This window comes from Salmo trutta, chromosome 24 (genome assembly GCF_901001165.1).
Source record: "Salmo trutta chromosome 24, fSalTru1.1, whole genome shotgun sequence".
Classification (NCBI taxonomy): domain Eukaryota; kingdom Metazoa; phylum Chordata; class Actinopteri; order Salmoniformes; family Salmonidae; genus Salmo; species Salmo trutta.
The window spans coordinates 21796045-21820826 of record NC_042980.1 but is presented as its reverse complement, the minus strand read 5'-3'; the positions used below and the strand labels follow the sequence as shown (position 1 = coordinate 21820826).

General features: G+C 42.0%; 2 protein-coding genes across 28 annotated transcripts in view; one reads left to right on the top strand and one right to left on the bottom strand.

The window, feature by feature from the left end:
- The window catches only part of neb (nebulin), an 80080-nt gene extending 62433 nt beyond the window's left edge, over positions 1–17647 (top strand). For 8 of the 25 annotated variants that reach the window (XM_029711486.1, XM_029711487.1, XM_029711488.1 and 5 more), the window contains 21 exons: positions 98–208; positions 1106–1216; positions 1836–1949; positions 2348–2452; positions 2647–2751; positions 3375–3482; positions 4037–4129; positions 6356–6448; positions 6982–7074; positions 7644–7736; positions 8270–8362; positions 10572–10664; positions 11206–11298; positions 11905–11997; positions 12636–12728; positions 13186–13293; positions 13528–13714; positions 14542–14634; positions 15821–15961; positions 16208–16311; positions 16630–17647. In XM_029711486.1, the coding sequence (XP_029567346.1) occupies positions 98–208; positions 1106–1216; positions 1836–1949; positions 2348–2452; positions 2647–2751; positions 3375–3482; positions 4037–4129; positions 6356–6448; positions 6982–7074; positions 7644–7736; positions 8270–8362; positions 10572–10664; positions 11206–11298; positions 11905–11997; positions 12636–12728; positions 13186–13293; positions 13528–13714; positions 14542–14634; positions 15821–15961; positions 16208–16311; positions 16630–16803 (2298 nt within the window). In that variant the 3' untranslated portion in view covers positions 16804–17647. The remainder of the gene's footprint in view (positions 1–97; positions 209–1105; positions 1217–1835; positions 1950–2347; positions 2453–2646; positions 2752–3374; positions 3483–4036; positions 4130–6355; positions 6449–6981; positions 7075–7643; positions 7737–8269; positions 8363–10571; positions 10665–11205; positions 11299–11904; positions 11998–12635; positions 12729–13185; positions 13294–13527; positions 13715–14541; positions 14635–15820; positions 15962–16207; positions 16312–16629) is intronic. The other 17 variants (XM_029711492.1, XM_029711471.1, XM_029711482.1 and 14 more) reach the window with 15 other exon arrangements.
- A 2140-nt stretch (positions 17648–19787) lies between these two features.
- The window catches only part of rif1 (replication timing regulatory factor 1), a 28079-nt gene continuing 23084 nt past the window's right edge, over positions 19788–24782 (bottom strand). For all 3 annotated transcript variants that reach the window (XM_029711464.1, XM_029711463.1, XM_029711465.1), the window contains exons 29-34: positions 23518–23643; positions 23153–23239; positions 22759–22874; positions 21772–21925; positions 21455–21578; positions 19788–21137 (exon numbers count right to left, since the gene is read on the bottom strand). In XM_029711464.1, the coding sequence (XP_029567324.1) occupies positions 20872–21137; positions 21455–21578; positions 21772–21925; positions 22759–22874; positions 23153–23239; positions 23518–23643 (873 nt within the window). In that variant the 3' untranslated portion in view covers positions 19788–20871. The remainder of the gene's footprint in view (positions 21138–21454; positions 21579–21771; positions 21926–22758; positions 22875–23152; positions 23240–23517; positions 23644–24782) is intronic.

The window sequence follows — 24782 nt, the reverse complement described above, 5'->3', positions numbered from 1 at the left end:
AGGAAGAGCAGTAAGACTGAGGTGAGGCTTGCATTGTGACGAGACTTGCATGTATCTCAGCTGTGTCTGTCACTTGTCTTATCTTTGCGGCGAATAGAAAGACTATCATAAGGAATATGAGGAGTCCATAAAGGGAAAGAACCTCTCAGGCTTGGAGGTCACCCCTGCCATGTTACATGTCAGACACGCCACCAAAATAGCCAGCGAGGTAACGAACAGACGTCGACTCCCTTTTGTACCCCTCCTCCGCCTCCTCCTCTTCACCCACCTCTAATAATCATACTAAGACCACCATAACCCTCCTTCTTTTAATCCCACGTGTGTGACTTTTTCTCCTCAAGAAATTGTCACACCCAGGTTAGTTGTGGTTAGCTTGCATGGTTCACCACCCAACGATAATACACTATTACTATTACATGTATTACACCCTTCCTTTTTCATAGTACCATAGTAGTGCTGCGTGTTTTAGTTATAGACTTTGTTTTATTGCCATGTCTGCACTATTAGTGTTATGTCTGAACTGTCATCTATGTTGACATTGTGACCTTTGTAGTTCCCACCCATTCCCTCAAAACAACTGTCTTCATTTGTCTGGTTTTTCTGTCTGGTTTTTCTGTCTGGTTTGGCTTTTTAAATAACCCTGTTTCCTGTGTTTGTTCTACACGATGCCCTAATGAAATGTAGGCATGAGTACTTTTGGCAAAAAGCCTCATGAACAAACTGTCTTGTACCAAATATCCTGTGGGTATTTTTTGTCTTATTGTTCCATCTGATAAAATTGGATTTTTGTTTTATCAGGCTGCTTACCAAACTCACCAATGTCTTTCGAATGTCCAAATTAATGTCTATTGGTCAAAATACGTTTGGTATAAAAATAAATGATAATGTCCGACTTGGCAAGTAAATATTTGTCTATACATGTCATCCAAAACCACAACTGGTTTGTCATAATTTGAAGGGGAGACTTGGTGACTTTGAGATCTATGGGGGAGCGGTATTACCTGCCAGGTGAGCATGTACTATACCGTATACTGTCTGTGTTGCCCTGCCTGTGTTGCCCTGCCTGTCTCTCTGCAGTCTCTCTGTTCTTCCTTCCACCCTGTAGAAAGAGTACAGGAGGGATCTAGAGGAGGGGGTGAAGGGTAAAGGGCTAACTGTTTTTGAGGAAACTCCGGAGCTTTTGAGAGCAAGGAATGCTACTGCTATCCTGAGTCAGGTAGGACTGCTACAGATGGAACAGTCTTCTTCTCCCATCTCTCTCCCACCCCCCTTCCCCTTCCTCTGCTTCCTTCTCCTCCTCCTCTTCCTGTTTCATCACCTGGCTAACCAGGCAGCTGATTGTTTTTTTTTCTTGGCGCAGGATGACATCACTAATGTGTTTACAACGCAGTTGTCGAGCTAGTAGTGTCATTCCCCCAACCTAGTCCCAGATCTGTTTGTGCTGTCGTGCCAACTCCAATGGTGACATTGACCATAGGAGTTTGCAAGACAGTACAAACAGATCTGGGACCAGGCTAGTAGTTCCCCAGGTTAACCAGATAATATGGTATCTGAAACAACCTACACTACCTCACTGAGATTCACAGTAAACCTTGTTCTGTCTTTCAGCTCTGAGTGGACCCTTCCTGTCTCCCTTCCTCGTAGCTTGATTTATCCCATTTACTTGTTGGTTTGTTTGTGCTAGCCTGTTTTAACTTTTGCCATTTTTGGTTTTGCAGCCCCTAAACAAATGAGTAGACATCCCTTTCCTTCCTAGTATAATATCCAATAGTTATATTTGAATACTCTAATAAAGAATTGTTTGACTTGACTGTGTGTAATGTGGCTGTTTGCAGAAAGAGTACAAGAAGACATTGGAGACAGAGATAAAGGGCAAAGGAATGTTAGCTTTGGCCACAGACACGCCAGACTTCATGAGGGCTAAGAATGCTACAGACATCCTCAGCCAGGTCAGTGGGGCTGGGTACTTGGACCAAGCCATCCTTTTTTTGTGATATGTGCATTAAGTCCGTTCATTGTTTTTTGTAATATGTGCACTAAGCATTATTTTCAGCATTGTACATTATTGCAATCTTTTTTTAGATAACTACCAGAGAAGGACTTTTTTTCTGAACCTAGAAGATATTTCATATTGTCCAACTGTCTTAGTTATACTTGGGTTTCTGTATGGCTATTTTACATGTAACAAATGCATATTATAATCATAACCATATCCCAATGTAAATTGCTTTCAATACGGTAATTGTGTACTATACCAAGAATACTGAAAGACCCTTCTCCATCAGTGCATGTAGTTGTTATTTAACAAGGAGTGTGTTTCTGAGCCGCAGTTTGTGCCCCTCCTCAGCAAAAGTACAAGCAGACTGCTGAGGCGGACAGGGCTAGCTACACTAGTGTTATCGACACCCCTGACATCCTCCACGCACAGAATATCAGGAACATGGTCAGCCAGGTAACAGGAATGCTCCAAATGACTATGGATGTCCACAAACCATGTTAATAAACTCTCCACAAACTATGTAGATTACCTTTGCATTGATATGAGGGATATAGATTGATATGCTTTGAATATATTGACATCAGAGTTGAATGACCAAGGTGTTGTGTGACTTCTATCTCTGTGTGTGTGTGTATTGTGTCCAACAGAAAAAGTACAGGGAGGAGGCTAAGAATACCATGTCTCACTATGTGCCCGTCCTGGACACCCCTGAGTTGATGAGAGTCCGTGAGAACCAGAAGAACTTCAGCACTGTAAGTAGAACCCTTTTAGAACCCTCTGTTTTAGAATCCTCCGTTTGGAACCAAGGCCCAGGTTCCAGATCTCAGGTTCATCATCACCCATGCCAGTCAGTGGCAGCAAGGTGGCTCTCTGTGTGTCTTCGGTGTCTTGTCTTCAAAGTATTACCTACAATACTTTATATACATTTACAATATATGTTCATTGTTTCTTTATGAACATATGTTGTGTTGTGCTGTCTGAACTAATGAAAACCAGCAGCATACTGTACATTATGTTTATTATGTAATTACCGATTCAGAAAAGCAGGGCTCAAGGCTTTTTGTTGTTTTTGGAAAGAACAGCAGCTAATTACATAGTTGAATCTATATAATTAGAGAATGGCATATTACATAAACAAAAGTAAAGAGGTGATTTTTCTTCAGTGTAGAGTAGACCATGCGGTTTATGCATTTTACTATCGGCAGTAAAAAAGGTATTGCGTTTTGTAATGTTACACATATTCATTAGAGCGCCATTGTTTTATCATGGTTGTTGCTTTTTTCTCTTTTTGTTTTCTTTTTCTATCTTTTCTTGATTTTTTTTTTTGTTATTATTGAGAGACATTTTAACTGCACTTGTGCTCTTTTCCCTGTAGCTTCAGTACCAGACAGACCACCTTAAAAACGTTAAGGGCAAAGTGTCATCAATAAAGGACACCCCTGAAATGCTACGTGTTAAAGAGAATACAAAGAATTTCAGCTCGGTATACCTACTGCTACATGAGTATCTTTCAAAAATATGTTTTACCTTTTCTAATAACATATTTTCACTTTTTTTTTATACCTCCCCTATCTTGCTATTTTTATTTCTTTGCTTAATTTTTGACTCTCTTTTGAACTGAAAGTTAACATTCCCTGATATGCAGCCCTTTTTGATGTAGATAATATAGATATTAACTATGATAGATAGTGCGAGATTAATCCTAGACAAACTTCCCACTGGGCACACACTGGTTGAATCAACGTTGTTTTCACTTCATTTCAACGAAATTACGTTGAACCAACATGGAATAGATGTTGAATTGACGTCTGTGCCCAGGGTTGCTGTATTTTTCCTATAATTAGCAGCTTTAACCTTTAGGTTAATAACAATTTTAGATTTTAAACCTCTGGTTTGTGCAATGCTGAAGTGCCATTATATGGTAATTATTTTACTGTTAGCCAACCGGTGTAATGCTTCTGTCATGTGCCATCTAGAAATGTTTTGTGTCAGGCTAATCGTCGCTCACTACTTTTTGCCTCCTCTTACTGTTTAAAGATTCAGTACAAAGAGGATTTAGGAGGAGGAACAGCTCTGTCAGATACCCCAGAAATGGACAGAGTTAAACGCAATCAGACAAACATTAGCACGGTACACTATAGTGTGACCCCGCTTTTCTTCTCCTCTCCTCTCCACCCATCTTCACTCAAGCTATACTTCCATGCCATAGGCTCCATGCTGACCCCCCCCCCCCACCACCACCACCAACACAGTTCCCAGATTTTAAAAACTAGAAAATATAATGGTTTAATCTCTACATAATAGCAACCATTTTTAATTTCCACCTTTTCAACACCGTTCTGCAGAGTTTATACTAATCTCAGAGTTCATTGTCCCACCAGACTCAACAGAAGTCATCAAACAAAACAATAATTCATTACATCTAAGATCTGTAATAAACTAAACCAAATATCAACCTTTCATTCGCTCAGAAGTTTCCTATTCAGCTACAGTTGAAGTGGGAAGTTTACATACACTTAGGTTGGAGTCATTACAACTTGTTTTTCAACCACTCCACATATTTCTTGTTAACAAACTATAGTTTTGGAAAGTCGGTTAGGACATCTACTTTGTGCATGACACAGTAATTTTTCCAACAATTGTTTACAGACAGATTATTTCACTGATAATTCCCTGTATCACAATTCTAGTGGGTCAGAAGATTACATACACTAAGTTGACTGTGCCTTTAAACAGCTTGGAAAATTCCAGAAAATGATGTCATGGCTTTAGAAGCTTCTGATAGGCTAATTGACATAATTTGAGTCAATTGGAGGTGTACATGTGGATGTTTTTCAAGGCCTACCTTCAAACTCAGTGCCTCTTTGCTTGTCATCATGGGAAAATCAAAAGAAATCAGCCAAGACCTCAGAAAAAAATGTGTAGACCTCCACAGGTCTGGTTCATCCTTGGGAGCAATTTCCAAACACCTGAAGGTACCACGTTAATCTGTACAAACAATAGTACGCAAGTATAAATACCATGGGACCATGCAGCCGTCATAGCACTCAGGAAGGAGACGCGTTCTGTCTCCTAGAGATTAATGTACTTTAGTGCGAAAAGTGCAAATCAATCCCAGAACAACAGCAAAGGACCGTGTGAAGATGCTGGAGGAAACAGGTACAATAGTATCTATATCCACAGTAAGACGAGTCCTATATTCGCATAACCTGAAAGGCCGCACAGCAAGGAAGAGACCACTGCTCCAAAACCGCCATAAAAAAGACAGACTACGGTTTGCAATTGCACATGGGGACAAAGATCGTACTTTTTGGAGAAATGTCCTCTGGTCTGATGAAACAAAAATAGAACTGTTTGGCCATAATGACCATCGTTATGTTTGGAAGAAAAAGGGGTAGGCTTGCAAGCCGAAGAACACCATCCCAACCGTGAAGCACGGGGGTGACAGCATCATGTTGTGGGGGTGCTTTGCTGCAGAAGGGACTGATGCACTTCACAAAATAGATGGCATGATTAGGAAGGAACATTATGTGGATATATTGAAGCAACATCTCAAGACATCAGTCAGGAAGTTAAAGCTTGGTTGCAAATGGGTCTTCCAAATGGACAATGATCCCAAGCATACTTCCAAAGTTGTGGCAAAATGGCTTAAGGACAACAAAGTCAGGTATTGGAGTGGCCATCACAAAGTCCTGACCTCAATCCTATAGAAAATGTGTGGGCAGAACTGAAAAAGCATGTGCAAGCAAGGAGGCATACAAACCTGACTCAGTTACACCAGCTCTGTCAGGAGGAATGGGCCAAAATTCACCCAACTTATTGTGGGAAGCTTGTGGAAGGCTACCCGAAACGTTTGACCCAAGTTAAACAATTTAAAGGCAATGCTACCAAATACTAATTGAGTGTATGTAAACTTCTGACCCACTGGGAATGTGATGAAAGAAATAAAAGCTGAAATAAATCATTCTCTCTACTATTATTCTGACATTTCACATTCTTAAAATAAAGTGGTGATCCTAACTGACCTAAGACAGGGAATTCTTACTAGGATTAAACATCAGGAATTGTGAAAAACTGAGTTTAAATGTTTTTGGCTGTGGTGTATGTAAACTTCCGACTTCAACTGTACATTGTTTATTGTGTTATAAACTGTATATGCTGTAAACTTAACTGCTGTTAACAATCATTGTACATGTCATGACTGTTTTACCTACATGTGAGCATTCTTGTGCTTTACGCCAGCTGAATTGTCACTGTTTTCAGTGAGGTCTTTGCTGCTGTATGTATGTACAGTATGTGTGGGCTTTATATCTGTCTTGCTTTGTCTCTGTGTTCCTCATGGAACCCCTATGGTAGATAAAGTACAAGGACTCGTTGGGTCAGGGAACAGCCGTCTCAGACCTACCTGAGGTGAAGAGGGTTCGTGAGATGCAGAAGAACATCAGCTCGGTATTAGAGTTTCTATCTAGCCCCGCTTAATTTCCCAACCAACAAACTCCCAAAAAACTCATACCTTCTCTGTCGTATGACCCCTAACTGACCTCAAATAATGCCCCCTAAACTATCAGTGGTTATTCTCCTGACCTTTGACTTCTGTGTGCTTAGATGAAGCCTAGTGCTTCCTACCTGAATACAAAATAATGTAACTTCCTTCTTCCTCCAAACTAAAGGCCCAAGTAGAACCATCCCCTTTTAGTTTTCTTTTTTTTCAATCTGTGTCCCACCAGACAAACAAACTGCATTTAGATTTTTCTTCTCCAATTTTTGTTTCAAATAATTTAATTTTACTTTTTTATTTTTTGTATTTCTTCTCAGTTTCTTTACTGAAGTGCTGTGAGATTTCAGAACAGTAGTTTAACTATAACCCAAACCTTTGCATGTATTTTATGCCGGCCATCATAAGTTTACAATATCCTTTGTTTGTATTTAAGTGGGCGATCAACCCTATTTCTGACTGGTTGTCCCTGTGTTACTGTTTAAAGATTCAGTACAAAGAGGATTTGGGAGGAGGAACAGCTCTGTCAGACACCCCAGAGATGGACAGAGTTAAACGCAATCAGACAAACATTAGCACGGTACACTATTGTGTGACCCTGCTTTTCTTCTCCTCTCCTCTCCACCCATCTTCACTCAAGCTACACTTCCATGCCATAGGCTCCATGCTGACCCCCCCCCCCCCACCACCAACACAGTTCCCAGATTTAAAAAACTAGACCATATAATGGTTTAATCTCTACATAATAGCAACCATTTTTAATTTCCACCTTTTCAACACCGTTCTACATAGTTTATACTAATCTCTGAGTTCATTGTCCCACCAGACTCAACAGAAGTCATCAAACAAAACAATAATTCATTACATCTAAGATCTGTAATAAACTAAACCAAATATCAACCTTTCATTCGCTCAGAAGTTTCCTATTCAGCTACATTGTGTATAGTGTTATAAACTGTATATGCTGTAAACTTAACTACTGTTAAAAATCATGACTGTTTTACCTACATGTGAGCGTTCTTGTGCTTTACGCCAGCTGTATTGTCACTGTTTCAGTGAGGTCTTTGCTGCTGTATGTATGTACAGTATGTGTGGGCTTTATATCTGTCTTGCTTTGTCTCTGTGTTCCTCATGGAACCCCTATGGTAGATAAAGTACAAGGACTCGTTGGGTCAGGGAACAGCCGTCTCAGACCTACCTGAGGTGAAGAGGGTTCGTGAGATGCAGAAGAACATCAGCTCGGTATTAGAGTTTCTATCTAGCCCCGCTTAATTTCCCAACCAACAAACTCCCAAAAAACTCATACCTTCTCTGTCGTATGACCCCTAACTGACCTCAAATAATGCCCCCTAAACTATCAGTGGTTATTCTCCTGACCTTTGACTTCTGTGTGCTTAGATGAAGCCTAGTGCTTCCTACCTGAATACAAAATAATGTAACTTCCTTCTTCCTCCAAACTAAAGGCCCAAGTAGAACCATCCCCTTTTAGTTTTCTTTTTTTTCAATCTGTGTCCCACCAGACAAACAAACTGCATTTAGATTCTTCTTCTCCAATTTTTGTTTCAAATAATTTAATTTTACTTTTTTATTTTTTGTATTTCTTCTCAGTTTCTTTACTGAAGTGCTGTGAGATTTCAGAACAGTAGTTTAACTATAACCCAAACCTTTGCATGTATTTTAAGCCGGCCATCATAAGTTTACAATATCCTTTGTTTGTATTTAAGTGGGCGATCAACCCTATTTCTGACTGGTTGTCCCTGTGTTACTGTTTAAAGATTCAGTACAAAGAGGATTTGGGAGGAGGAACAGCTCTGTCAGACACCCCAGAAATGGACAGAGTTAAACGCAATCAGACAAACATTAGCACGGTACACTATTGTGTGACCCTGCTTTTCTTCTCCTCTCCTCTCCACCCATCTTCACTCAAGCTACACTTCCATGCCATAGGCTCCATGCTGACCCCCCCCCCCCCCACCACCAACACAGTTCCCAGATTTAAAAAACTAGAAAATATAATGGTTTAATCTCTACATAATAGCAACCATTTTTAATTTCCACCTTTTCAACACCGTTCTACATAGTTTATACTAATCTCTGAGTTCATTGTCCCAGCAGACTCAACAGAAGTCATCAAACAAAACAATAATTCATTACATCTAAGATCTGTAATAAACTAAACCAAATATCGACCTTTCATTCGCTCAGAAGTTTCCTATTCAGCCACATTGTTTATAGTGTTATAAACTGTATATGCTGTAAACTTAACTGCTGTTAACAATAATTGTAAATGTCATGACTGTTTAACCTACATGTGAGCATTCTTGTGCTTTACGCCAGCTGTGTTGTCACTGTTTCAGTGAGGTCTTTGCTTCTGTATGTATGTACAGTACAGTGGATATAAAAAGTCTACACACCCCTGTTAAAATGCCAGGTTTTTGTGATGTAAAATAATGAGACAAAGATAAATCATGTCAGAACTTTTTCCACCTTTAATGTGACCTATAATGTGAACAATTCAATTGAAAAACAAACTGAAATCTTTGAGGGGGAAAAATAAAAAATAAACTCACAATAACCTGGTTGCATAAGTGTGCACACCCTTAAACTAATACTTTGTTGAAGCACCTTTTGAATTTATTATAGCACTCAGTCTTTTTGGGTAGGAGTCTATTAGCATGGCACATCTTGATGTGGCAATATTTGCCCACTCTTCTTTGCAGAAGCGCTCCAAATCTGTCAGATTGCGAGGACATCTCCTGTGCACAGCCCTCTTCAGATCACCCCAGAGATGTTCAATTGGATTCAGGTCTGGGCTCTGGCTGGGCCATTCCAAAACGTTGATCTTCTTCTGGTGAAGCCATGCTTTTGTGGATTTGGATGTGTGCTTTGGGTCGTTGTCGTGCTGAAAGGTGAACTTCCTCTTCATCTTCAGCTTTCTAACGAACGCCTGAAGGTTTTGTGCCAAAATTGCCTGGTATTTGGAACTGTTCATAATTCCCTCCACCCTGACTAAGGCCCCGGTTCCAGCTGAAGAAAAACAGCCCCAAAGCATGATGCTGCCACCACCATGCTTCACTATGGGTATGGTGTTCTTTGGGTGATGTGCAGTGCTGTTTTTGCACCAAACATACCTTTTGGAATTATGGCCAAAAAGTTCAACCTTGGTTTCATCAGACCATAACACATTTTCCCACGTGCTTTTGGGGGACTTGATGTTTGTTTTTGCAAACTTCAGCCGGGCTTGGACGTTTTTCATTGTAAGAAAAGGTTTCCGTCTTGCCACCCTGCCCCATAGCCCATTCATATGAAGAATACGGGAGATTGTTGTCACATGTAGCACACAGCCAGTACTTGCCAGAAATTCCTGCAGTTCCTTTAATGTTGCTGTAGGCCTCTTGGAAGCCTCCCTGACCAGTTTTCTTCTCGTCTTTTCATACATTTTGGAGGGACGTCCAGTTCTTGGTAATGTGGTGCCATATTTTCTCCACTTGATGATGACTGTCTTCACTGTGTTCCATGGTAAATGTAATGCTTTGGAAATTCTTTTGTACCCTTCTCCTGACTGATATCTTTCAACAATGAGATCCCTCTGATGCTTTGGAAGCTCTCTGTGGACCATGGCTTTTGCTCTGAGATACAACTAAGAAAATGTCAGGAAAATCCTACTAGAACAGCTGAACTTTATTTGTGATTAATCAGAGTCACTTTAAATGATGGCAGGTGTGTAATGACTTCTATTTAACATGAGTTTGAATGTGATTGGTTAATTCTGAACACAGCCACATCCCCAGTTATAAGAGGGTGTGCACACTTATGCAACCAGGTCATTGTAAGGTTTTTATTATTCATTTTTCCCCCTCGAAGATTTCAGTTTGTTTTTCAATTGAATTGTTCACATTATAGGTCACATTAACAGTAGAAAAAGTTCTGACATGATTTATCTTTGTCTCATTCTTTTACATCACAAAAACCTGGCATTTTAACAGGGGTGTTGTAGACTTTTTATATCCACTGTATGTGTGTACTTTATATCTGTCTTGCTTTGTCTCTGTGTTCCTCATGGAACCCCTATGGTAGATAAAGTACAAGGACTCGTTGGGTCAGGGAACAGCCGTCTCAGACCTACCTGAGGTGAAGAGGGTTCGTGAGATGCAGAAGAACATCAGCTCGGTATTCAAGTTTCTATCTAGCCCCGCTTAATTTCCCAACCAACAAACTCCCAAAAAACTCATACCTTCTCTGTCGTATGACCCCTAACTGACCTCAAATAATGCCCCCTAAACTATCAGTGGTTATTCTCCTGACCTTTGACTTCTGTGTGCTAAGATGAAGCCTAGTGCTTCCTACCTGAATACAAAATAACATAACTTCCTTTTTCCTCCAAACTAAAGACCCAAATAGAATCATCTCCTTATAATTTTATTGTTTTTCAATCTGTTTTTGTCCTACCAGACAAATTGCTCTTAAGAGTTTTCTTCTTCATTTTTTGTTTCTATTAATTTCATCATACTTTTTAAAAATCTTTTGATTTTATTTCTTCTCAGTTTCTTTACTGAAGTGCTGTGAGATTTCAGAACAGTAGTTTAACTATAACCCAAACCTTTGCATGTATTTTATGGCGGCCCTCATAAGTTTACAATATCCTTTGTTATTATTTGAGTGGGCGATCAACCCTCTTCCTGACTGGTTGTCCTCGTGTTACTGTTTAAAGATTCAGTACAAAGAGGATTTGGGAAGAGGGACAGCTCTGTCAGACACCCCAGAGATGGAGAGAGTTAAACGCAATCAGCAACACATTAGCACGGTACATAGTATTATAGTGTGATCCACCTACCCACCTTCCATCTACCATCCATATACTCCTGTCTGTCCTGCTCCTGTTATTCAAGGCCCTGTAGAACTCCAACCCCTCTTTAATTCCCCTGTCCAACCCTTTCCAATCTCACCCCACCTCAAAACTGTTATCTGTGAAAGATACCCTATTAAACAATCCTTTATCACCATCTCATCAAACCTATCATGGAGTCATAATACTAATGTAGCTTGTTCCAGTTAAACATAAATTTTTCTAAAAAAATTAAGCAAGTAGATGATTATTTTACAATGTCAAGTTCTCTGGTAACATGAATCTATGTCTGAACAATATATTGGTGGAGGAACCCCTCTCTGTGATTACATGTTTCTATCTAAGAGGTGAGGCCCAAAATGCTGTTGCTTAAGTTGTTGCTGTGTCCTGTGTGTTCATTCTAGCTTTATTCCTTTGTAGCTGCTCTTGTCCTTGTGCTATTAATAGTTCAATGTCATTTGTAGCTGCTGTCTGTCTCTGGCTTACGGTTGCTCTCTGTGTGTATGTCCATTGTGATGTCTCCTCTACTCTGCATGGGACCCGTGCTGCTGATCTGATGTGTAGATAAAGTACAAGGACTCGTTGGGGCAGGGCACAGCCGTCTCAGACCTACCAGAGGTGAAGAGGGTCCGTGAGATGCAGAAGAACATCAGCTCGGTACTAGAGGAAACCATTGAACCCACCAACACGTGTTTCTGTGTTTCTCACTGGGTTTAGTTGACATTTGAGCATGACCCTCCCTCACCTGACCATCCCTCATCTCCTTAAACCGTCTTCTTTATCTGCTGTCCCCTCATCATCAACCCTCATATACTCCTTTTATCTTCCTGCATCAGCGATGCCCATCGGTTCAGGCTGGAGCTCCCTGAGCTACAGCTCCTGTCATCAACAATCAAAAATCCTAATATAACACATCCGTCCTTCTCCCTCCTATCTATCTGTCCATCCACCTTCCAACATCGGTAAATCCCCTTTGACTCTCCCTTAATTCCAACCTCAGCCAAAAACACCCTCTACGATGTGGCTCCCTCACGTTCTGAGTGTTTTTGCTTTTCCATTTTCCCCTTTCCATAACCTTTTTTCCACAAAGTTTTTATCTCCTCTCCACAGCAGTGTTCTAAACCTGTTAGTTTTGTGTTGTTATATCTCCTGTTTTAGTGTGGCAACTAACAGCCTTGCCATGCTGTGGAGGCTGCAGATGTTTAGTGTGTGTGTGTTGGGTTGTGTGATTGCTGTCTGTGTTGTTGCAGTGTGTCTTACTGTCCCCTGGGGGGCAATGTGTTTCTGTCCTGTAGGTGTTGTATAAGGACAGTTCTGCTAAAGGAACACCCCAAGTGTTCACTCCAGAGATGGAGAGAGCGAAGCGGAACCAAGAACAGATTAGCTCGGTACACCAGCCGTCCTCCATGACCTGTGTGCCCCTTTAGAACCCACATTAACCCTCTCTAACTCCTCCTTCTTCTGGCTTTAGTTAACCATATTAATCCGATCTACAGTAGTCAGCATCTACTCTCCTCATCTATTTTAATACCACCCACCAGCTGTGATGTGTTGTCAATATTATCATCGCTAACCCTCTCCCTTGTTGTTGAAACTAGTCAACTTCCTCCTGTTCCCCTGACTTTCTCCCACTCCCATCACCCCCATTAAGGATTGGAAAAAACACTCCTAACCCCCTTATGAATTGGGATACACCTTCTTAATCCACACACACTCTGAATGTTTGAATCTCCCTGCTAATATCATCTGTCAGAGGTCCCAATAATAAGCCCTTCTCAGAGTGGGCCGATCTGTTAACTCTGGTGCTCATGTTGTTCCTCTGCTGTCCTCTCTGCCATCCCACAGGTGTTGTACTCTGACAGCTTCCGTAAGCAGGTCCAGGGCAAGGCTGCCTTTGTGTTGGACACACCTGAGATGAGACGGGTCAAGGAGACTCAACGCAACATTTCTGCAGTTAGTCTGGTTTTTCTAGATGTTATTAAGCTTGTAAAGAGTCATTTATATGTAATAACTGATGCCAGACAAAAATGTATCACTTTCATAATTCGTACCAATGTTAAACCATACCACTTAAGTTGAACTAGGCTTTCCACTTAGTCCTTTATTAAAATGAAATAACACATGCCATACCAAGTTGATTACTCATTCCCTACCGATGTAAAACCATCCCAGTGCTGTGTCCACCAGGTGAAATACCACCAGGACTTTGAAAGGACTAAGGGCAGCTTCACTCCCACTACCTCTGACCCTGTCATGGACCGCGTGAAGAAGAACACCCAGGCGTTCAGCGACATCAACTACCGTGGCATCCAGAGACGCGTGGTCGAGATGGAGAAGAGACGCGTCGTGGAGCACGAACAGGAGACTGTCACTGGTACCCAATAAAACACACCCACACCCACTGTAGTGCTGTGAATCAATCCCAAACCGTGCTACAGCCAGTGGTGGAAAGTACAAATACTTTCAAATACTACTTAAATCGTTTTTTGGGGTATCTATTTAAGACAACTTAATTTTACTCCACTACATACCTAAATAAAAGAATGTACTTTTTACTCCATACATTTTCCTGACACCCAAAAGTACTTGTTACATTTTGAATGCTTAGCAGGACAGGAAAACTGTCCAATTCACGCACTTATCAAGAGAACATCCCTGGTCATCCCTACTGCCTCTGACCTGACGGACTCACTAAACACAAACGTTTCATTTGTAAATTATGTCTGAGGGTTGGAGTGTGCCCCTATCCAAAACCGAAACTAAAACGGGGCTGTCTTGTTTGCTTAATATAAGGAATTTTGAATAATTTATACTTTTACTTTTGTACATAAGTATATTTGAGCAATTACATTTACTTTTGATATTTAAGTATATTTAAAAATAAATACTTGTTGACTTTTACTATGAATGTGTCATTACTTTTACTTAAGTATGACAATTGGGTACTTTTTCCAACGCTGGCTACTGCACGCTTGACATTTAAAGGTAAATCCCAACTGAATCTTACCTAAAATCAATGCGATAACGTTGCCTTTAAAAAACACATTATCTAGCAGCGCGGTCGGATTGAATCCAGGCCTAGATGTACGATGTACTTCTTAACGCAGAATGGGTCAGAATACGTACACGGACAATGAAGAAAATTGCAGGTATTGGAAACCCCAGCAGACCATTATAACCTCTCTGTCTGTTCACCCTCAGATCTACGTGTGTGGCGCACCAATCCCGGCTCTGTGTTTGACTATGACCCTGCTGAGGACAACATCCAGTCCAGGAGTCTGCACATGATGTCAGGTGAGAGACGCCTGAGCATGACATGATTTACATTACAGGAAATCATATAAATTAAAGAATTCCGAATTAGTTATACACGTAACAGCCAAAATAATGGAAACACCAGCTAAGTGTCTTAATAGGTCTTTGGGCCACCACGAGCAGCCAGAACGGCTTCAATGCGCCTTGGCATAGATTCTACAACTGTGTTGAACTCTGTCAGGAGGAATGAACAATTCCATAATTTGGTGTTTTGTTGATGGTGGTGGAAAACGCTCTCAACTGCCACTCCAGAATCTCCCATAAGTGTTCAATTGGGTTGAGATCTTGTGACTGAGACGGCCATGGCATGTGGTTTACATTGTTTTCATGCTCATCAAACCATTCAGTGACCATGTGTGCCCTATGGATGGGGGCATTGTCATCCACTCCCAGCAGGATAGAAATGATTAATCATAGGTTGAAGGTGATCACTCAGAATGGCTGTGTATTTACTGGCGTTTACCTTGCCCTCTAAGGGGTTGAGTGGCCATAAACCATGCCAGGAAAATGCACCCCAAAATACACAAGAATGGAGCTATATACAGCTATATGACCTGTCCATGTGGGTGTAACCGATGTGAAATAGCTAGTTAGCGGTGGTGCCCGCTAATAGCGTTTCAATCGGGTGACGTCACTCGCTCTGAGACCTGAAGAACGATGCTTCGTGGGGTGTCAGTTGTTGATGTGTGCAGAGAGGTTGTTGTCCCGGCACCACACTGCTAGGTCTCTGACCTCCTCTCTGTAGGCGGTATCATCACCGTCGGTGATCAGGCCTACCACCGTCGTGTCGTCAGCAAACTTGATGATGGTGTTGGAGTTATGCTTAGCCACGCAGTCGTGAGTGAACAGGGAGTACAGGAGGGTACTAAGCACACACCCCTGAGGGGCCCCCGTGTTGAGGGCCAGCTTGGCAAAGGTGTTGTTGCCTACCCTCAACGCCTGGGGCCGGCCCGTCAGGAAGTCCAGGATACAGTTGCAGAGGGAGATGTTCAGTCCCTGGGTCCCCAGGTTTGTGATGAGCTTGGAGGGGACTGGCACGCTGCCGGCCAATTACGTGGTGGGGACCATGGAACCCTCATTTACTCATGTGTTTCCATTATGTTGGCAGTTACCTGTAACTTAAAATACAAAAATGATTCAACCCTTGACATTCCTTATCTGACAGTCCAAGCCCAGCGACGCAGCAAGGAGCACTCCCGCTCTACCAGTGCTATGAGTGGTGTTGGCGATGAGAAGTCTGAGGTGTCTGAGGACCCAGGACACCACATATCGCTGTACAGCAACGGCTTCACTCTCCCCTCTATGGGTAGGTCTACTGTAGTAGGTCCTCCTCTGCTCACTCACAACCAAGTTCAGATATCACACCACCAAACCACTTTGGCCCACTTGAAGTTTGAAGTGTCTACATGGATTTAAGACCTATATATTCAGACCTCATCAATACTTTGTATAGTCAGGACCCTGTGCCCACTCCTCTTTGGTAGAAGTATCCATAACTAACCCTCATCCTAACTTTGACGGCTGACTTGACTGTCTTTCTTATCTCCTGCAGGCTACACACACACCAAGACCGTGGAGCTGCAGCAGAGGTCTTCCTCTGTAGCCACCCAGCAGACCACCGTGTCCTCTGTCCCCTCCCACCCCTCCACCACCGGGGTGAGTACTGTACCCATGGTACCACGCTCACAGGAAAAAGGTCGTTACCATGGCAACCAGTCCTCAGTTTATTGGCTGCTGATGCTAACTGTGAAACAGAATGATACATTTTATTGCCTCCGCGTTGGGAAGGGAGAGGCCAGAAAAACAAGGAGGCCTGTGCTGGGAGTTTTTGGCTAAATCCGTTTGGTGGGATGTTGTGCACTACTTTGTTCTAAAAAAAAAAAAAAAATGGATTTGAAAAAAAGATTTCAGTAAACCATCCGCTGCTTTCTTTATCAGCAACCATGACTAAAATACATTCTTGGTCCCTTTCAGAAAACGGTGCGTGCCATGTATGACTACTCCTCTGCCGACAGTGACGAGGTGTCCTTTAAGGACGGTGATGTCATCGTAAACGTGCAGGCCATCGATGAAGGTTGGATGTACGGCACCGTGCAGCGCTCAGGCAAGACTGGCATGCTGCCGGCCAATTACGTTGAGGTTATCTAAAGACAAGGCCCGCCCATCCCCCCAATCCTTCCTCCAGAGTGTGCGAGACATCCACTGGGCTCCCTGATTGGCCCCTACCTGCGGCTGAATCTGTCACTTCGTAAACCTTTTGTGTAGACTAGTGCTTATATTAGATTTTAGTAGCTGCGTAACTATTATTAGTCTACTATAAAAATTGTTGACGCCCGTTTCATTATCCCTGTGGATGGCGTAGAAATAAACATACCTATATATAGACTACTGTCAAATGTTCAACCTCTTCCAAGACCTTGTTTCACAATAACAATGATATGACAAAATCCCATTGTGTAAATTGCAGGCAAATGTATATCAGTTAAATATTCTTAAAGCTTTGAAGTTAATTTTCACACAAGAGATGGGCTACATGCAATTCAAACTTTCCTGTGATATAAAAGTGAACGTATGGAGAGAATAAAGTTGTATTATCACCCAAGTCTACAAGGGGTTGATGAAAGGAAAGAATAACCTTACCGAGACATCAGCCATTGCCTCAATGATCTAACCTTAAACCAGGGGTCTGTTCAGGATGTAACATTACAGAAAGTTCAGATAGAAATGTATTGTGTAGAACAGTTTGTTATCAGAGAATAGGGAACTGTGTCAGCTCTATCTACTGTATTTCCATCTACAACGTTCAGAGCGTTTCACACCCCAGTTTCTGAGGAGTTGTGCGTTCTGAAGTTGTAAAAGAGGAGCCTCTTCCCTCCTGAAGGCTGGCCACTAGTTGCATGTGTGTTTTGTTTCTTCCAATTACCTAGGTCTTGGGGTCAAGGAAGTCATACCTTTAATCAGTAGCTAATAAAGCACACCACGCTCTGCACTAGTGCCGTCTTGTGTTCCCATTTCTGTACCTTGTGGCCTCTTCACTTTGATTTAGCTACATTACATACATTTCCTGCAGTTCAAAATGCAGAACCGGAGAACACGTTAGCAGTGAAACCGACGTCAGTGTGCTAACTTAGCAGTAAAGTGTCCTCGGAGTACAACTCAGGATAACCTGTCCATTACATAAAAGAAGGGCCCCAGGTTCGAGCCTCATCAACACACTATCGCCCTCCTTGACAACGTACAGTGAGGGAAAAAAAGTATTTGATCCCCTGCTGATTTGGTACATTTGCCCACTGACAAAGAAATGATCAGTCTATAATTTTAATGGTAGGTTTATTTGAACAGTGAGAGACAGAATAACAACAAACAAAAAAGAAACACATGTCAGAAATGTTATAAATTGATTTGCATTTTAATGAGGGAAATAAGTATTTGACCCCCTCTCAATCAGAAAGATTTCTGGCTCCCAGGTGTCTTTTATACAGGTAACGAGCTGAGATTAAGAGCACACTCTTAAAGGGAGTGCTCCTAACCGCAGCTTGTTACCTGTAAAAAAGACATGGCCACAGAAGCAATCAGATTCCAAACTCTCCACCATGGCCATGACCAAAGAGCTCTCCAAGGATGTCAGGGACAAGATTGTAGACCTACACAAGGCTGGAATGGGCTACAAGACCATCGCCAAGCAGCTTGGTGAGAAGGTGACAACAGTTGGTGCGATTATTCGCAAATAGAAGAAACACAAAATAACTGTCAATCACCCTCGGCCTGGGGCTCCATGCAAGATCTCACCTCGTGGAGTTGCAATGATCATGAGAACGGTGAGGAATCAGCCCAGAACTACACGGGAGGATCTTGTCAATGATCTCAAGGCAGCTGGGACCATAGTCACCAAGAAAACAATTGGTAACACACTACGCCGTGAAGGACTGAAATCCTGCAGCGCCCGCAAGGTCCCCCTGCTCAAGAAAGCACATATACATGTCCGTCTGAAGTTTGCCAATGAACATCTGAATGATTCAGAGGAAAACTGGGTGAAAGTGTTGTGGTCAGATGAGACCATAATGGAGCTCTTTGGCATCAACTCAACTCGCCGTGTTTGGAGGAGGATGAATGCTGCCTATGACCCCAAGAACACCATCACCACCGTCAAACATGGAGGTGGAAACATTATGCTTTGGGGTGTTTTTCTGCTAAGGGGACAGGACAACTTCACCGCATCAAAGGGACGATGGACGGGGCCATGTACCGTCAAATCTTGGGTGAGAACCTCCTTCCCTCAGCCAGGGCATTGAAAATGGGTCATGGGTGGGTATTCCAGCATGACAATGACCCAAAACACATGGCCAAGGCAACAAAGTAGTGGCTCAAGAAGAAGCGCATTAAGGTCCTGGAGTGGCCTAGAAAATCTGTGGAGGGAGCTGAAGGTTCGAGTTGCCAAACGTCAGCCTCGAAACCTTAATGACTTGGAGAAGATCTGCAAAGAGGAGTGGGACAAAATCCCTCCTGAAATGTGTGCAAACCTGGTGGCCAACTACAAGAAACGTCTGACCTGATTGCCAACAAGGGTTTTGCCACCAAGTACTAAGTCATGTTTTGCAGAGGGGTCAAATACTTATTTCCCTCATTAAAATGCAAATCAATTTATAACATTTTTGACATGCATCTTTCTGGATTTTTGTTGTTGTTATTCTGTCTCTCACTGTTCAAATAAACCTACCATTAAAATTATTGACCGATCATTTCTTTGTCAGTGGGCAAATGTACAAAATCAGCAGGGGATCAAATACTTTTTTCCCTCACTGTACCAACCAGTTGCACTATAGAAGAGGTTCCAATTCGCTAGCACCATTGGCAACAGGCAGCTGTATCACATCCGGCCGCGATTGGGAGTCCCATAGGGCGGCGCACAATTGGCCCAGTGTCGTCCTGGTTTGGCCGTCACTGTAAATAATAATTTGTTTTTAACTGACTTGCCTAGTTAAATAAAAAAATGAAAGCTAGCTGTGGCGTGAGCTTCTGGAACATTCTTATTGTTGTTACAGCAACTTACTTATTGATTCAAGGTATATCAATAATAATTTTGATATTGACACAACCTGACAAGATAAAATCAAGTGAAGATGAGCCAGTAACGTTGTTCTTTGAGTTTTTATAGACCCCCCCCAAAAAAACACAGAACAAAAATATAAACGCAATGTACATTTTTTGTCCCATTTTTCATTACCTTAATTTAAAGATCCCAGCTGCTGAGGATTATTTCTGTAATAAAGCCCTTTTGTGGGGAAAAACTCATTCTGAATGGCTGGGCCTGTGCCAATTTAGCTTCCTGGTCCTGCTGTTGCACATATCACCACGTAGGCTGTGTTTTCTACTGTGAATGGTCAACAACGACAGCACCACTAGAAAAACAGCAGATTTCTATTTTCCCTGCCCTGGCTAAGCATCTTCCATGTGTACCTCCGACCGCTCCGCCTGGATAGCCCCCCCGCCTAGCTCCATTGAAAATTAATGGGCCACTCCACCCCCCCGCTGCTCGTCTGGAAAGCCCTTAAGAGTCATCAATTCAAAATCAGAACAGAAATATGTTGCCCACCTACTGTAAGCGTAAAAATAGACCATTACTCTTTCCATCCCCCTATACATCCAAAATAACACTTGGTGATACACCCTCATAAGTTTTCGCATCATTTATTTAAATACGTAAAAAGTGCCACCCTCCTGGCCAGCATCGATTGCTAAAAAGTCAATTCATGGCAAAGTCTTGGAACAGCCAATCAGAGACCGTGCTTCCCTTTCACTCTTACCATAGCGACTGTTAAATCATCATCATCATCATCATCACCACCCAACCTTTCAGGCTAAAAAGAAAAGTAAAGTAGTGAGCATTTATAAAATACCTCCCTCACCCATCAGAGGACATGGAAAAAGGACAAAAACAACAGGAGTTAAAAACATAGATCCTAGTCAACTTGTAGCACAGTCCTGATTAACTCTGTTAAGAGTGTAATAGGAGGAACCGCAATTGGGGTGTTCAGGTTCGAAGTCCATGGGGGCTGAGGGGCCCATATAAAAAAAATCTCTATAAGATCTCTAAAAACTCAAACACCAATGTTCCGCCCCCCCCAAATGTCAATAGGCACCCTCAATTGGCACCTTCAAGAGACGTCACATCGGGCATTCTTAAGATATGCAATCCAAACCCGTAGACCGTTTCGATCAGGGTCCGCTGTCCTTGTTCTGAGAAAGTAGTCTGCTCTGCAGCTGCACCACTACATTCTTCATCATCCCTCCCAGCTGATCATGGAGCTGAACAAGCTGGTCAGGGGAGCAGCGGCTCAGTTCCTCCCCGGCTAGAAGAGCTCCCAGGGACTCCACCTCCAACAGAAGATCCCCCTCAGGCCTCTGGTGGTCAGGCCTGCTCTGGTCCAGTCTGTCCTCTGAACCCTGCTCCATGGACACTGGCTCATCCAACATCTCTGTGGCTACAGCAAGGATCAGAGAGACCATGTATGACATACTGAAGATGAGAGGTAATACCTCAAATGGCTTAAACTAGATTGAAGGTTTATAGAAAAATATGAAGATGTTTTGCGGTATTGTGATCTAAAACAAATAAAAAAGTAATTCAACTGTGGCCTAGGCTGGGTTACCGTACAGCACTGTGACAACTGTTGCTTTTAAAAGGGCTAGAAATGTGATTGATTGTTAAAGTAACATATCAATTCAAATCGCTTGGCACCAACAAACCATTATCATTAGGACATTTTTCTAAAGTGTAGTGTATTTGGTAGGAACTCACCGAGGGCCTCTCCAGGAGTCTTGTCCTCCTCTTCCTGGTTCCGAGGAAGGGTTGGCTCCTCCTGCTCTGATGTCATGTTCTCCATCTCTTCAAAACTCTTCAACTCATCACTACGGCCCTTCCGCTGAAGCAAGGACAAGGAAAACAGTCAGATACAGCCCAAACAGATGGCATCAGTTCAGGTGGGTTTTATCTGCAGTTATAATCTATGTAGGAAAATGATTTATCTGGTAAAATAAGGTGAACAGAAGAGATTTCATTTTCAGTTGCATTTTTAGGTGGTGGAAAGTTACTGTTTTGAAAGTTCTAGGCATTACCTGCTGTTCGTGGTATGTTTTAAGTGCTGTCTTCACATTAGAGATCTTTGGGGAGCGAATGGGAAGGTTCTTGATTTCGCTTGGTGTGAGAGCACTGAGGTCTCCAACCGTTTTGATATTACGGGCTCGCACAAGATGACCAAAACCACGAGGCCTATAGGAAGAGAGAAAATGAAAAAAAACTCTCTCCATGTCTGGGGGGAAAAGATCTGAAACCTTTGGATGTCAGCAACACTTTTATTCGGTTTATTTGACAGGGACAATGCAAATACATCAACATTTCTGGCAACCTTTTAATGCGTAAAGTAAATGTCGGATAAAAAAAATGTCAAGACAGGCCTGATGGAAAAAGAAAATTGTCCGGTAAACTTTCCAAATGTCGACAAAACAATATGCTAGACAACATGGGATCTTTTTGTGTTGGTAAAATTAATTATGCGAGTAATGGAGGAAACGCCTTTATGCGCAAATATTGATAAAACCATCATATTGAAGTAAACGCGATATGTTGTCTGGTCCTCCCACTACGACTCAGGAAAGCTTGCAGTTTATTAGGCTACAAATGAAATAAGTTATGATGAACTTCACAGGGTGGTGAAAGTGCACAGTGATGAGCTTGATGCCCCTTTCAATAAATATTGAGGGTCTTATTCTGGTGACATGATGATCGATGCTTGGCTGCCGTTTGACAAATAAAATGAATCTCGCTCGTTTGTCCATAATCATCTCATGTGGACCTTTTTTTCTTTCTGGGTACATTAAAGCGCAAAAGTAAATTTTTTATGTACACTACATCATCAACACACTGCATTTTATCCACAAGTCAATTTGATGGAAACATCTGGTAGGAAAATGCGCATATTGTTTTTGTGCAGATTTTAGAATATTCACATGAAAATCTGTTGTCAATTGGATGGAAACCTAGCTAGTGTGTTAGAACATTTTTCTGGCTGGCTAAATCTATCATATAGGGATTTATGTCCTCACCACATGTTGGAGGTGATCTGAGGCAGCACCGCCTCCACAGGCGTAGAACAGCTGACCAGGGCCGGGTACACACAGTCCTTAGGGATGGGCCTTGGCTCCTGACTCATCTCTGAGATCTGAAACAACATTCATTAAGTCAGTCACCGATCAAAGGTATTGGACTCAAGCACTTGTTCTTCAAAAATGTGATGCACAACAATCATGCATTTTGAGATATCATGAATTGCTGTATGCAGTAAAATGAATGTGCTTGTTTTTGATAATAAGGTTTCTATAAATCGGATACATTTGATTAAAAATGATTGAATTTGGATTTAAAAAGGTAAACCGTGTTGCATTTATGATCGTGTCTGAAAATAACTTGGGTACTTCTTGTGTATCTGGGGATACATACCAGGCATTTCTTGGAGCTCTTGTACCCCGGGCTGCAGAGATTGCGTGGACTAAAGATCAGTAGGCCCTTTGTTGGTGTGGTGATATACTGCAATGTAGAGCAGAGGTTAGGCTAAGAGTCAAAATGTAAGACATCAAAAAAAGTAAAGGCAAAGTTCTGTTATTCTGTGGCCACTTATAGAGTGGTATTCTCACTTGATATCTGCATGATTAACTAACATATTCTACACAGTCTCCCATTGATGACGATGAATGATTTACGTGGAAGTCCAAGTGGCACGTACTTAACCCTAAATCAAGCCTATAAGGATTTTGTGCAAAGTATATCAAATGACATTTAATAAACATCACTAGTGGATCATATACCTTAGGCTGAGTGATGCTGGTAGTTTTGGTTCTTGGGGAGCTGGATCGGATGACAGGGCTGCGACGGTCAATGTCATCAGCCAGCTCCTGGTGTTGGATTGGGTCGGCAAATGATACTCGTCGAGACTGCAACATATAGATTCATTTAACACGGTTTTCAGAACTTGCTAATGCCATTCTAGATACATCAAGGTTTCTCTTCAACTGAATGTGATTTTCAATTCATACTGATTTAGTGAAATGCAGATAATTCTAATAAATGCATACAGTGCCTTCGAAAAGTATTCCGACCCCTTCACTTTTCCAGCTTTGTTACGTTAAAGCCTTATTTTAAAATTGCTTAAATATATATATATTTTTTAAATCCTCAAATCTACACACAATACCCCCATAATGACAAAGCAAAAACAAGTTTATACATTTTTGCAAATGTATTAAAAATAAATAATTATTTACAAGTATTCAGCCCCTTTGCTATGAGACTCAAAATTGAGCTCAGGTGCATCCTGTTTCCATTGATCATCCTTGAAATATTTCTACAACTTGGAGTCCACCTGTTTATTTATTTAACTAGGCAAGTAAGTTAAGAACAAATTATTATTTTCAATGACGGCCTAGGAACAGTGGGTTAACTGTCGTTCTGCCACTGTTCAGTGGCAGAATGACAGATTATTTACCTTGTCAGCTCGGGGATTCGATCTTGCAACCTTCCGGTTACTAGTCCAACGCTTGAACCACTAGGCTACCTGCCACCCCAGATTTGGGAAGGGTACCAACAATTTCTGCAGCATTGAAGGTCCCCAAGAACACAGTGGCCTCCGTCATTCTTAATTTAAATGAAAGAAGTTTGGAACCACCAAGACTCTTCCTAGAGCTGGTCGCCCGGCCAAACTGAGCAATTGGGGGAGAAGGGCCTTGGTCAGGGAGAATCTTCCGGAAAGACAACCATCTCTGCAGCACTCCACCAATCAGGCCTTTATGGTAGAGTGGCCAGAAGGAAGCCATTCCTAAGTAAAATGCACATGACAACCCACTTGGAGTTTGCCAAAAGACACCTAAAGACTCACAGACCAAGAGAACAATATTCTCTGGTCTGATGAAACCAAGATTGAATTATTTGGCCTGAATGCCAAGCATCACGTCTGGAGGAAACCTGGCACCATCCCCACGGTGAAGCATGTTGGTGGCAGCATCTTGCTGTGGGGATGTTTTTCAGCAGTAGGGCTGGGGAGAAGCGTCAGGATCAAGGGAAAGATGAACGGAGC